This window comes from Tachysurus fulvidraco, chromosome 14 (assembly GCF_022655615.1).
Source record: "Tachysurus fulvidraco isolate hzauxx_2018 chromosome 14, HZAU_PFXX_2.0, whole genome shotgun sequence".
NCBI classification, from domain to species: domain Eukaryota; kingdom Metazoa; phylum Chordata; class Actinopteri; order Siluriformes; family Bagridae; genus Tachysurus; species Tachysurus fulvidraco.
In genome coordinates, this window is record NC_062531.1 from 17,806,786 (window position 1) to 17,822,127 (window position 15,342).

Genomic DNA, 15,342 nt, shown 5'->3' on the forward strand with positions numbered 1-15,342 from the left:
TTGTAATATGCAATATAAAGCTAATTGCTTTCACACAAAATAGACACAAAAGTATTATTCCTTATTCATGGGAAGGGAAAGATGGTTGCTACTGGGACAAGTGTTTATTTTTGTTTGTTAAGCAGAAAACCAAATCTTCTCATACACAACATTAGCTGAAGCAGCAAATGTGTTTCCGATAACTGGATTTTCACTAAAAGCTTTATATCATTTTTGCTGTATCCATTATCATAGCTAGTGAAGATCCTGTCAATGCATCTAAAATATATTGCTGTTTAATCAGCATTCACCTCAGAGATAATGTGCACATGCAGCTTGCTAGCGAGAAAATATTTACAGCCGACTAAAGTGGAAAGAGCATTTCATTGCTTCCTATGAGTAAAATTATGTTTTTAAGATGCTATATTATATAATATTAAACAAATGTATAATATATTCAAAAGAATATTCAAATAAAAGGACCTGTAAAATGAAATTTAACGTAATGGCCAAATGTGACTACTTAAAAAACATTTAAAGAAGACACACAATGATGAAATGAAAGAATGCTGACTCCACAGCTCCTAATTCCTCTCTGTAATTATACTGTGGTGAAAAATGTATGAGCCCACAATGGACATGCATCTTTACAAAGTACATTGCAGCAAAGGGCACTTCTTTAATTTAGTGGTATTTATCGATCGGTCGAGAATGCTGCTTACATATTACATCAGTGCTTACAACATTATAAATCTCATTATAAATAATGAGACTAGCTGTAATTAGACTAGCTGTTGTCCTGCAGTTCAATGCAGTTTTTAATCAAACTTATTACAATCATGCATTGTCCGTTTTTACACGTTACACAAAGGAATGATGCTACCTGTCTATGTTATATGTAATAAAACAATATTCTCAATTAATATTAAATTGCATCAGGCTTCCAAAACCATAAGCTAAGCCTCACCTTATAAAGTTCATTTTATACATTTTATAAAAGCTTGGGGATTAGGCTGCTCCATCTCTCAACTCTTTTTTTTTTTTTTTTTAGCATTTTATCAACTCTCAGCATTTTATATCTGGGATTGTTGTGAAATGTACAACTTAGAAACCTTGAAAATGTCTTTGGACTGCCATATTCTCCATCAATGTGGAGTTGATAACCTCAACAAGACTCCATGTTAAAACTAGAATTAATTTCATAGTTAAGCAATTGCACTTTTTAATGTGCTTGCAAAGCACATTCTTATTCTCTTGCATACTTAATAATAATAATAATGATAATAATAATGATAATAATAATGATAATAATATTATCATTATTATTATCATTATTATTATCATTATTATTATCATTATTATTATTATGATAATTAAAATTATAATTCTGCTTCTTCTTCCAGACACTTTTTCGGCGCGTAACTTGTCCCGCAGCTTTTGTCCTAGACCCATAAATGAGGTGTCAAATCGACCGGTTCATTGAGGAGAGGTGTGCTATCTATTTTATAAGCGATCAGAATTCCAAAATTTCCAGTATGGAAGCTCAAAGGGGTGTTTTTTCCCCATAGACTTGAATGGGGAATTCTTAAAATCTCTCTGTAGATGTGCTAACATCCAAAAGAGGGCAGCAGACACCAGTGAATCTGTCAGATCACACAACGTTGGAAGAAAAAGAGCAAGGACGGAAGTACATTTTTCGGTCAGAAACGCGTTTTGGATTAAAGCGTTTTGGATTAAAAGGCTTACATATTCCAGTTCCTTAGACTCTTGGGGATTTTTTACAAGCATTTCTTTTGGAAAATATTACCCCAGTGAAGAAAGGTAAGCGCCGCCTATTTCCGGTGACTATCAACTTGGATTAAATTAGTATGATGGCTATAAATCATATTATGCTTTGTGTGTGGGCTTAATAAAATCCCGAGAGTCTAAGCTTTCAAACACTATAACATTTAACCGTGTATTTAATGCTTAAAACTAGTACTGGGGTGCCTTGGACAGCACGGCGGTCACATATGTTGTTGTTTCTGCCATTTGTATAACTTTTTGTTGTTTTCAACTATCAGTGTAGTTTTTATAATTTTTTATTTCACTTTAAACTAATGTCCTTTTAAGAACAGCAACGGCTCTTTTAAGAGCCACCCATTAATTAAAATTAAGCGCATTTTTTTTTGTCTTCTCACATGACATAATTATTTTTTAAACATATGACACGTATATCACAAAGAATGATAAGAATGACTGTAATATAATAAAGCTTGGGTATTGTTAGACGCGCCATTCTTAGTAGTGGATAGCGAATTCGTTTAGCATGCAGAGATTCGGGGTTCGATTCCACCCTTGGACAGTTTTTTTTTTCTCTAAGACTAATAATGAACTGAACTTGTACAGCATTTATTCATTTTGTTCATGTTAATTTCAACATTTACTAATACATTATTAACACCGTGTTAACATTACTTAATATACTGTGAACTAACATGAACAAAGAATAAACTTTATTTAAACAAAGATTACTAAATACGATAATTTATTGCTCATGGTTAGTAAATGTTAGTTAATACATTACATTTGAATCCTTATTGTAATGTGATTATATTTTTTCCCAGTAAAATCACTGATTGATGCTTTAGTTCAAGATTTTCAGGTGTGCTCTTTTGTTGCAGGTGAGAAACTATGCAAATATAACCATAGTAACTGTGCAGCCACACCCTAGCAACCATGTAGTGCACCTTACGAACCATATTGCAATATAAAGAAGCCATATCTCAGTTACACAACATAAAACACTCAGCACGATGAGGGGAACTGACGTCACGTGTAGCCCCGCTCCCAAAATAAGTGAAATCAAAAATTTAGCACATCATGGACATGTCATATATCAAAACACTCAGCACGATGAAAGGAACTGACGTCACGTGCAAGCACATTCACATTTTCTTTAGGAAATGTACCGTTCTAGTTGACCATGTAATTGTCTGGACTGTTGGCCATGTGCCTTTTGTTTACGTTCCTCGTCACGTGTCTGCCACGCCTTCGTCTGCCCCTCCCTGTCTTCACATGTGTTCGAGTCTCATTGTCTTTTGGTACAGTATTTAACTGTGCCGCGTTGCCTTGTGCAGCGCGGAATCAATTGTTGTCTTTGTCCTGTCTAGTCTGTGTTATGTTTCATGTTTTCCGTTATTACACCCTGTTATTTTTGCCATCCTGCGTTTGGGTCCCTTTTATCCAGCGTTCATGACAGTAATAAGCAGAAGGTAAATTATTTATAATCACACTATCTGGTGTCACCCAGATAAGAATGGGTTCCCATTTGTCTCTCAAGGATTCTTCCCATTACTTTTTAGGGATTGTTGGAAAATGTATCATTTACAGTATATCTTGACACTTGCTGGTATATTTAACTTAAAGCCTTTAAATGTGTAAAATAAAACAACCAAATTAAAACAACTGGTTTTAAAATGGTAAAAGATTTTTCAACACCTCCACTTTGCTTTACTGAATTCAAGTCGTCACTTTTATCGTCACATCACCACAGCACATGTGCCTTGGTGAGTGAAATAAATAAATTGTGACTAGAATAGCATAAGCTGTAGATATCCCTCATGTTACATGACAACCTAATATATTTTACATCAATCTAAGATGAGGCTGTGTATAATAGCCAGTTTCATGTCCTGCCTTTTTTACTACAAAAGGTTTGCTTGTACTCAGTAGGACTATACTTTTCCTATCTGGCTTGTGCTCGTTTTTTCTCAGCAGCCCCTGTCTGATTAAAAAGATGGTTTGGAACAGACAAATCCTAGTCTTCATACACATAATCACTGATGAGCTAACAATAATTAAATAAAATATGTTAAATAGTAAAAGGAATCACTACAGATTTAGCATCATCACATCTGTTGTTATTTAATGATTTTAGAGAATTATTCTGTATCACCTAAAGACCCTTCAGTTGAAGGAAATCATCCTTGACCATTCCACATGTGTATCTGTTTCATGTTTTCAGACATCACTTAACTGTTAACACAGACATACTGTATTGTCTTAACCTCAGTCTGCCACTGGATACTTATTTCAGATTGTTTGGACCACAGTCGCTTGAATAAAGGTTGTGTTAAAAAATACTTGGGAACCATTATTTAAGACAAATGTAATAAATCACTGCCAATGTAGGCTTATTTAGAGATCTTAGTTTTCTGGAGCTTTTGCTCCAATTCTACACAGCTTCCAAGTGTAAGCAGCAGCACAGTGTATGATGTGCAAGAAAAAATCTTTAGCTGCCACACAAATTTATTATTATTAAATACATTCTATTCATGGCATTTAGTTCTACATAACAAAATATATTAAGTGTACTGATTTAAAAACAATAGTAATGTTCAATATACAGTATATATGCATCGTTATGGTCAAGTTTCAGAATACAAAATGACCTAGTCCAAAATCATAGATACCCAGTGCTGTAAAGAAAAAAATATTTTATAATATATATGTCATGCTCCATACTTCTTTTACTTATTTTTATCAAAGAATGCTTGCTTACTCACCCTTCATGGAGGACTGTGAGGGGCTTGGTAGGAGAGGTACAGACAACAGAAACAGCAGATACACCACAGAAAGACCATTGTATCGAAAAGCTATTGCTGTGTAAATACAAAATACAGATTATAAATATATATAGTACGGTATAATTAATGTATTATAATTTACTGAATGTTAAGAACAAAACTGGCACATTGGTATTGGTTTTTAATTAGTCTATCTACAATTTCATTAAACTATTTAACTGAAAATATAATTTTAAAAAATGGAAATATTTAATATACTGCCAAAAGAAAAATGTATTCTTTTGCAGAAGTTATAAAAGCCAAGACCTTTAGAGTAGATTGTTTCATTAATTGTTAGTTTATTGAGTTCTAAAGTGCCAGGACATAAATAAGTATGCATATGTGAACACACAAAAATGTGAACACATAAAAAATAATAAACTAATTACATTAAAATCTATATTCAAAACAAGTTTTTTAATTCATTCAGAAATCTTCCCAAAAATGAGTATAATATAAAAGTGTCGAAATATGTCAGGCATTAACATATTTAGACACTTTTATGACAATATAATTCTTATATATTTGTAATTAATTTAAAAAACATAAATCTGTGTTCACTATATCACTGCATTTTTAGGAAAGGTCTCTCTAGGTTAAAAGAGGATATTTAAGCATACATTGCTTAAAATAGATTTTAATGTATGTAAATCTTTACATAAAGCACCTCAGAAGACAAATGTTACATATTTTTTTGTCCATTTATTGAATATATAGACACTACAATGGCTGGTCATGTAAATTCTTCTTGTAATTTATATTTTAGAAAAATAAAATAAATAGTGTATAAAGCTGAATTTCACTTACCTGTTAGTAAAAGTAGTGGTAATGCAACATTATAGAGCACGCCGACTACAATGTCTCCTGCCATGATTATGCTGAAAAGTCCACATTCAATGATTTCTAAAAGGGACAATTAAGAACCTTCAGCTGGTACAGCAAATCCCTACAAAAGCATCATCCTTTCCAACACAGCATACAGTATACACAACATGGATTTTTATATGAAAAAAAAAAACAAGCTTGTGCTGTAGTTACAATTCAGAAACTATTTGTAAAATTTTCCATCATGCTGTCAACTTTTATAGGAGGAAGCGTATCTAATATTCATGGAGGCTTGACCATTATCTACTGACGTCTGGAGCTGTAATAGTGCAGCTGAGTGCTCTAGTGAAGATATAACACACTGAGGATAATAGAGTATGTCTCACCTCGGAAATCAATACACAGAGGTTGTGCATGTAGTCATGCGCTAAACAGTTCAGCAAGACTAAAATTATTAAGACCCTACTTATTTATGTTTGAAATGTTTTTTAAATAAATTTGTAAATACATTTTTACACAGTTTGAATTCAGCTATAGTTTTTCAATCAAAACATTATTCTGTATAGTGTCTGCAGTGATCTGCACTGTAAACTGTAGTGATTTCATTCTCAAATTTGTAAAACAAATAACACATTTATCATCCAGAATAAAAGCAGGCTCTAGTTTGTTTGGACTGAACAAAACAATGCTTTAATTATGATTAATTACCAAAGGCTCTAAGGCAGTAAGGACTATACTGTACATACAGATGATATAAAATCTCCACATACCATTGTTCAAATAGCAGATTTTTTGATGCAAAACATATGAACCCAGGATACACTGGTAACCAGTTTTATTAGGGTTACAAGGGTAAATTTGTCAAATTTGTGTCCCAGATGAAAAGAAACACTTTTGCCACAACCAAAAGTTTCACTGTGGGTAACGTTGTTCGGCGGTGAGCAAATGTACCTTTTACAATAATGCCCCAAATATTTTGTCTCCTCAAACCATAAAACATTTTGTCACATAGTTTAATTGTAATGTCACAGGTCCCTTCTAAGGTAAAACCACAGCTACCTGCATAATCTCTTATATAGTACCACAGCCACAAGGTTTATTCAGCTTTCCAGATTTTTATCTAATTGGATAACAAACCCTGCTCAGTACTCTTTTTCCACTATGTAACAAGCCCATCCCAATAACATTAAGATAGTTTGGGTAGGCTTGGAATTTTCACCTAACCCATAGCCCAGAGATGTGGAGCCATGCAGTGGATGACCAGAGCTTGTCAGATACATTATCATTTAATGTTGGTAAAGAGGATTGTGTCTTTTTATCAAGCTGAGAGGTCAGACAAAGAGTAATTCCACTAATCCCTGTAAAATAGGGAAAACAAAAAAGGCTAAGTGCATCCCAAGATTAAGATTGCTGGGACCCAAGTCCTTGTAATAGAAAATGGCTTTGTGAATGTGGAAAGTTAATTAGCTGGCAGAGAAAAAGCCTGTTAGTGTGTGAGATGGAAATATATTGACTAAATATAGTAGCCTTAAATAAACAGACAGTAAGGGCTCTGGCACCAAACCTTTTCATCCGTGTTTGTCTATTTCCTAGTTTGGACTTTCCACAAGAGATAGGCCTCAGGAGACCTTGGGGATGCTCAATAGTCGCAGGCAGAGCACCTAACAGTTGGAGCATTTCTCAGTAGACAAGACGATTGCCTCCACGAGAGCTTGAGTCTGATGCACTTATTTCCAGGGATTTCAGAACAGCGTAACATATTGCAGATATGTCATCTGGCAGGCGTGGTCTATTTGATAATCTAACCCTAACCATAGTTTTTGGTTGTTTATTTGTTTAAGATAATAAAGCATAATATATATAAAAATCTACCTGTATGACTGTTTTATCCTTCATTATCCATCGTAAGTTTGCTCTTTTTTTTTTTAAAGAGGGCATTTTTCCAAGACCCCCCATAAACACTCCCACTTTAAGTCGTGGTAACGAAACCCCTGGAATTTAGTGAATGCCATAGATACACACACAGTGTTATGAAAAAGTGTTTGCTCCTTCCTGATTTTTTATGTTTCAGATCACCAAACAAATTTAAATATTAGTCAAAGATAACAAGTAAACACAACATGCAGTTTAAATGAAGGTTTTTAATATTAAGGGAAAACAAAATCCAAACCTACATGGCCCTGTGTGAAAAGATGTTTGCCCCTAAACCTAATAACTGGTTGGGCCACCCTCAGCAGCAAGAACTGCAATCCTTGCAATGAGTTACAGCCTTGTGGAGGAATTTTGGTCCACTCATCTTTGCAGAATTGTTGTAATTCAGCCACATTGGAGGGTTTTCGAGCATGAACCACCTTTTTAAGGTCATGCCACAGCATCTCAATAGGATTCAGGTCAGGACTTTGACTAGGCCACTCATGTCTGCATTTTGTTTTTCTTCATCCATTCAGAGATGGACTTGCTGGTGTGTTTTGGATCATTGTCCTGTTGCAGAACCCAAGGTTTTGGTAAACAGCAGAATTCATGGTTCTATTTATCACAGCAAGTCTTCCAGGTCCTGAAGCAGCAACACAGCCCCAGACCATCACACTTCCACCACCACATTTTACTGTTGGCATGAAGTTCTTTTTCTGAAATGCAATGTTACTTTTACATCAGATGTAATGGGACACACAACTTCCAAAAAGTTCAACTTTTGTCTCATCAGTCTACAGAGTATTTTCCCAAAAGTCCTGGGGACTCATCAAGATGTTTTCTGGCAAATCTGAGACAAGCCTTTATGTTCTTTTTGCTCAGCAGCAGTTTTCATTTTGAAACTCCATTTTTACCCAGTCTCTTTCTTATGATGGTGTCATGAACACTGACCTTAACTGAGACAAGCGAGGTCTGCAGTTCTTTGGATGTTGTTGTGCACTCTTTCTGTAATTTTGGTTAGCTGGCCATTCTTGGGAAGGTTCACCACTGTTCCATGTTTTCGCCTTTTGTGGATAATGGCTCACTGTGCTTTGATGGAGTCCCAAAGCTTTAGAAATGGCTTTATAACCTTTTCCAGACTTATAGATCTCAACTAATTTCTTTCTCATTTGTTCCTGAATTTTTTTTTTTTTTTTGGATCTCTGCATGATACGTAGTTAGGTGATTAACTAGTTTCTTATTTAAGAGATTTCTTGATTGCGAACAGGTGTGGCAGTAATCAGGCCTGGGTGTGGCTGTTTATTATCCCTTTGTTACGTCTTTTTCTATTTGTTTTCTATCTGGACATCAAGTATCTTTAATCTGTACATCAAGTATAAAAAGGGTAAAGATAATGTTATTGCTGATTCTCTGTCGAGAATGTATTCATAAACATGATAAGATGTTTATTCTTGTGTATTGGGGTGTTACGTCCTTTTCTATTTTGTTTTGTGTTTGGGGAGGTGTTTGTGTTTCTGAGCAGGATAAACCCTGATTGGTTCCTGAGGGTTACCTGGTGCCATGCCCTGCTGGTCAGCTCCCTGTGGCCTATAAAAGCCTCCACCACCACTTCCTGTTTAGCTTTTTGGCTCATTTGCTGTGGTTATTTGTTTGCAGCTAACTAGTTTTGTGAATTGTTCTTTGAATTTGTATGCTTAGCATTCCCTGTTAATACTGACTCCTGCCTGTTCTTTTTGACTCTGGATTGCCCTTCTTTGGACTTGTTTGCTAATGTGTATATAGTTGTACATATATTCTTGGGGAGGTAGGGAGACCGATGCTATTTTGTTTGTACCTTTTATTGATTGTGTTTGTGTTTTTGTTCAGGGAGTTAAGGAAGTTATTTGTATTTTCTTTTTATTTTGTTTAGTAGGGAAGTTAAAGGGTGCAATAATTAGCTGTTTTTTTTGTTATTTTGGCCTTGTTGGCTCCTGAAGACATACCCCCAATTGTACACTGTTTTTTTCTCATTAAAATATTGTTCTGGTTACCCCTGGTTTCTCATTCCCTTTCATGTTTCGCCTTCACCCCTAGATGGGGCGTAACACCCTTAATAATAAAAACCTTCATTTCAAAACTGCATGTTGTGTTTACTTGTTATTTTTGACTAATAGTCAAATTTCTTTGATGATCTGAAACATTAAAATGTGCAAAAATATAAAAAATCAGGAAAGGGGCAAACACTTTTTCACACCTATATATAAGCAAGCACTGGTACTTCTATTTCTACTTTCATGCTACAAATACATGCACTGAAAATGATTTACTTAGATTTTTTTGTGTTTTTTAGGAATTGCCATTCAGATGTAATTTGAATGGGAAGTATTGATTATGTGAATCAATGCTTTCTAGACTTTCCATTTTTTCATATCTGGTGTGTGTCTTGAATGCCTGTTGAAATTACAGAACCACCAAGCGTGTGTTAAAACAGCACTGGAAGTTAGAGTCACCATCTGCTGGCCACAGAGCATCATTGCAAAACAATAATACAATTTACTTGGAGAAGAGTCTTCACATTTGCCAAGAAATGTTAATGGCTACAAATTAGATCTTATAATACTGACCTTATTTTTTTCAAGAATGCTACTCTATGCTATTCCTAAATCTATATTATGTAATATGATAATGTACAGTGATGTCAGCCCTGATACAAAACTCATAGGTGCATCCTCAAAAAATCCTAAAACTGCTTTGAAACACTGTATTAGTGCTTGATTCTGCCATAAGAATGTGACCAATAACCACTGAAGCTTCATTCAACAACCATGTGATTGCTTTGGACACTAATTCAAAAGTAACACAAACTAGAATTAGTCATAATGAAAAATATTGTAGTTACACGAAACAAGAGGGCTCTGACATTTTGTATGATATGAAAAATATCAGAGTTTAAGCATGGACAAAGCTCATACATCTGATTATGACATAATAGCTTGTGTATATATAAATCAATGAAAGTGGTTTCATTGTCATATCACCAGCCACAGCACACCTGTCTGTTTTCTAGTATACAAAGACATCAAGGATTGTGCTTACTAAACAGCATTTTTTTTAAACTTGCTGTGCTCCTCATAAGGTCACCTTTATGCAATCATGTACCAGAAATGGGCCAGAAATAACAGGGAAGCCAAAGGCTCCACTTTTAGGTGCACTCATCCTTTTAGAGAGAAGGGATGTTGCTAATGAGTCCAAGGTCATTCGATTATCTAATAACTAATCCTACTAATTTTTTATCTTTATGGGAATTGTTCGATGAATATAAAGATAAATTAAGGTCTTCATAGTTACTGGATCTTACGCAGATTAAACACATAGGGAAAATTTTGGAGCAATTTGTCAGACAGCTTCCTCCACCATGATCATCAAAACACCAACTGAAGGAACATGGTATGAGAGAAAGTCAATCTTATTCTCAATATACTTCCAGAGACTTGTATAATCAATGCTAAGATACACTGCAACTGATCTGGCAGGTTAGCATGGCCAAACTTCTTACTAAGGCACTTCGGTTTTTCATTTTATCTCTCATCTCCTATATGTAAAGAACTGTTATAGTTTGGGATAAGGGTGAAATGTAGCAGTCATAGATTTCACATAACCTGCTATGAACCAGCAACATGCTGGTTAGACAACATTTGGATGCCCATGTTTATTTAGTCAAAAACAGGATCTAACTGGATATTTGGACTATAAGAGACAAATTTTAAATGTAAGAGACAAATTATAAGAGACAATATTCTTCACTAATACATGCTGCTGAACCACTGAATTTGCACCAGTGCCAGTTTTGTCCACAAGAAAGATCGATAAACCTGTGTGCTTCCAAAAGATAAACCTTAGAAACAGAAATAGATTCTGAAGTCTAGGGTGGTTGACTCGTGTGGTTTTTGTTTTGTCCTGTACCATCCTTGTGTTAATTTGTTGGTTAAGTCTGTGTTCTGTGCTGTATCAGTGTTCCATGCCTCATTCTGGTCCTGTCTCTCTGATGTTTCCTACCGACTGTTATCTGGCTGATTAAATATCAAATCACACCATAAACGGGGAAAGAGATAGAACAGGTAAGACATCACGTGATGTACATATGCAACACTGAGCTATAGCTACTTGTTTAGAACACTAGGTTAGTGACACGTGCCACCCCTTGTATTTTTGTTTCTAGTAAGTGTAGTGTAGTTAGGGCGTCTTGCCCGCTGAAGATGTTTCTTTTTGTTTAACGTATGGTTTATCGTGACTGAGTTAGATTAGAAGTTTTGTTTCCGGTTTAGTAAGATTGTTTTGTTTCTTTCCCTGAGTTGGCACGGTCTTGTTCTTTTCTCTTGTCCCTGTTTTGATGTGAATTAGTTTGGGTTTTGTTTTGTAAAAATTATAATGTATATAGTTTGTATATAATGTTTGGACTGTTTGGTGATGGTATGGTTCACTAGAATAAAAGACACTATTGTGGACTTGGTGGTTTCCAGTTAGTACTTATTTCCAGTACACGTTCAGGGTTTTAATGTTGCACCCTTGACCCCTAGGCACATACAAAAAGGGTTTGTAACAGACTCATTAGGACCCTTTCATTCCAGCAGCCTATTGAACCTAATTTTCCACCAAACCAAAAACCAATAGATGCTGATCTGTTCCTGTGCTCCCATTTTAGGTATTTCCCACCATTGTAGAAAAAAATAGAACAACCAATCAAATATATAACTGTTAGTAGAATGAGGAGTCTCTCAAATAATATTTCAAATACAAATCACAAATTATTCATCTGAAGTTGTCATTTAGCCCTGACCTCACCTGTAAGAGCCTGCTGGGACATTTAACATGGGAGATTTTTTCAATAACTAAATGTGCCATTTTCAGTGTATTTAAAACAATGCATTTAGTTGCTAAATGTTTTTAAAAAAATCTCTTGAAATAAATGCCCCTATGCATATCTCCTGATGCCTCCAGATCATAAGAACACCCCTGATGTTATATATTCATTTGTGGCTTAATTAAATAGGAACACAAATCAGGACAGTGGCATACCAGATCTCATAACACATAAAAATAGTCCATTTTACACGTGCTGGAAGCTGCAATTAATTCTGGTATGTCTATAAGAAGCCTTCAGTTGGTCCATAGAGATGTAACTAGCAGGATAATTATATTAATATTAAAGTCAAGTTTGTAATGTTAAATAGTCCTTTAGAGACTTCTTCTGTTGGATGTTCCTATGGTCCCTACTAAGGGATCTAACTCAAATAATTTCCAGCATGAAAATTTCAGTGTGCACAAAATGTAATAGTTTGATAAGATTGGCATTGAATAACCTGAATGGCCTATTGTTATTGCCATGTTTGTGTTTGTTGTGTTTGTATTTTCTCTGCATGTATTGTGTAGGTATGGGTGACCAATCTTCTGCAAAGGGCTGGTGTGGATGTAGGTTTTCATTCCAACCGAGCAGAAGCCACACCTAAATCTACTGAAAGCCAAGATCAGCTGATTAAACAGGTGGAAACAGGTGTGGCTCCTGTTTGATTGAAATGAACACCTGCAAACAATCCCATTTTGTGGATAAGTTTGGACACCCCGGCTGTTGGTGCTGTTTAGTTCAGTTCAGGTTTTTCTAGTTGGACTCCATTCCTAGACCAATCTTATGTTCCAGACCACCAGTTTTCCCTGTTGTGTGGTTACTTAAGGTGTAGACTACGTCTGGATTCAGCAGCTTTTGTAATGCTGGTTGCCTGTGATTGATTTTGGTATATGACCACAAGCCTGTTAGTACATTTTTGGGTGTGGGGATTTTGTCTTTGACAACTTCCTCTTGCAAAGTTTTTTCTTTAGGCCTGGGCTGGCTTGAAGCAATACTAAAATATTCTTTTATCTCCAAGATCATTTGTGCCATTTTCACCTTAATTTTACTTTTCTGTTATCATCCCAACCTTAGAGTGAGGTGTATCACCTGTACAGGACCACAATACAGTAAAAATGTTAGCCAGTGACCGGAAGGATATACACAAATTTGCCTGTAATTAGTGACTCTCCACTATCACAATACTGTAATACACAAAACACAATATAACACACAATGGTGTGTGCTGTTATTTAGAAAATAATCCACACTGTTGTCAAAGAAATGTTACACCTGAAATATATTGTCTGAAATGGAGTGTGTGACGTGTTTTATTCCACTTATACTGTACTGATTACAATTGTTCATTTTCTAATTAACAAAACATTGTAATTTTTAAATATTTACAGTTGCATTTTGGCTGTGGAACATCCATTAGTCAAGTCAGTTCCTGTAATCACTTGTTATTGGAGCTCTTTTAAAGACAAAAAATGTCAACTATGAATGAATGATATTTTATGATCCAATTACACATTTTTAACATTTAATTAAAACTATATCAAATTAGTTTAAATTATATTGCACTGAGCTTTTTCCACCAGGCTGTTTTGGGGGCCAGTGTTCTGTAATGCATTTATATGTAATGTCATAGCCCACAGTAGTGGTTAATGACTCAAAATAAAATAGACACCGAGCTTTAAGTATTTCTTTTTACCTACCCTAATATAAAATGTTATCATATTTTTGTGGTAGTTTTATGTTTATTTTTTAAAGCTGAAGCTGTTCTGTATATCACTGCATTAATGTTATTGTGGAGTTTTATAAATTAGCAGGGGACTTGTACCCCTCTCATTTCCCAATGCCCTGCTCACCATCAGCTAAACACACAAGGGTTAATTATCTCTCCTACAATATACAGATCCCTTCGAAACTACTGGAATAGCAATTGATATTTTTTTCCTGTACACTGAAAGCATTTGTGTTTGAGAGCAAAAGATAAATATGAGGAGAACACTGGATATTTAGGTGAGTAAAATATTGAAGCATGTGATAACACACTGCTAGCATAATAGCCCCAGAGCACCTTCAGGAATAGAAAAGAAACCTAGAGATAGCTTTACACAGGTCTCACATGGGTAATATTTTGTAATTTTTTTTATGCCACAGAATGGGTAAAGTCAGAATTTTACTGAAGAACCCACAGTAACATTACCAGTAGAAACCAGATACAACTATTTCACACAAAATTAGACACTTAGATTCAGTCACACCTTATTTCAAAGATTTCTTTTTTGTAAATATGTTTTTTCTATGTAAATAGGACAAATGTGTAACTCCTAATTTTTAGTGAAAGTAAAGCACTGTTTGGTTCCAGATTTATTAAAAGATTTCAAGTTCCCTGTCCATGCATAAGCATATCCATTTACAAAATTAAGCATTTAAAGAATATTGCAGGCATAGCTTTAACCTGCAGTTAGTTCCTGTTCACTGTTTGACATGCAAAATTAAGGAATGTATTACCAATGGATTGACAAATGTTGTTTATTTATAATATTAATAGTGACCTCTTGGAAATAAAGTTTGGAAGGAAGAATTAACCCTAACATGTCTCTGGTCAAGTGGCAGTGTAGCTAATACAGTTTACTTGTTTAATAATTGACAAAAGAGTTGGTGCTAGGCGTAGCATATAGCTTGTAAATCAAAATGAAATACAAATTGTATAGAAATGTGTATAAATCATGTACTGAGCTGTAGGCTATACATTTCGGTTACTTCAGTTTCACATAGTAACTATAAAACCCGCTGGACGGGGCACGCGCTAAGGAGACAATAGAGGTCGCTACACACTGCAGAAACACCAGAGACTCTACTGTTGCTAGTATGAAACTTAGGGAGACCATTAGTTCCTCCCACTAGACTGTATATCTCTAAAGTTTCATCCCAAAATACAGTTCACGTAAATGCAACTTAAAACGTAAAAAAGAAAATAACATAAAAAAATAATGGTTCTGTACATTTGCGTTGTGCTCTGTCGTGGTCAAAGAGGGCGCTCGTGCTTGTTCCCCTTCCGCGCGATTTCAGCGACGCTGACGTTCCGAAGGGTCATGTGATCTGCTCCGTTCCCAGGGTTCCGTGAGAGCCTATTTGCCCCACCCCACC

The 15,342-nt window shown here is 35.2% G+C and overlaps 1 protein-coding gene across 1 annotated transcript in view; it reads right to left on the reverse strand.

Annotated features, from left to right (window-relative positions):
- si:dkey-11f4.7 (piezo-type mechanosensitive ion channel component 2) overlaps nt 1–15,332 on the reverse strand; it is a 68,109-nt gene extending 52,777 nt beyond the window's left edge. The window contains exons 1-3 of the mRNA XM_047799968.1: nt 15,198–15,332; nt 5,394–5,489; nt 4,527–4,622 (exon numbers count right to left, since the gene is read on the reverse strand). Of these exons, the coding sequence (XP_047655924.1) occupies nt 4,527–4,622; nt 5,394–5,457 (160 nt within the window). The 5' untranslated portion in view covers nt 5,458–5,489; nt 15,198–15,332. The remainder of the gene's footprint in view (nt 1–4,526; nt 4,623–5,393; nt 5,490–15,197) is intronic.
- Nucleotides 15,333–15,342: the final 10 nt, after the last annotated feature.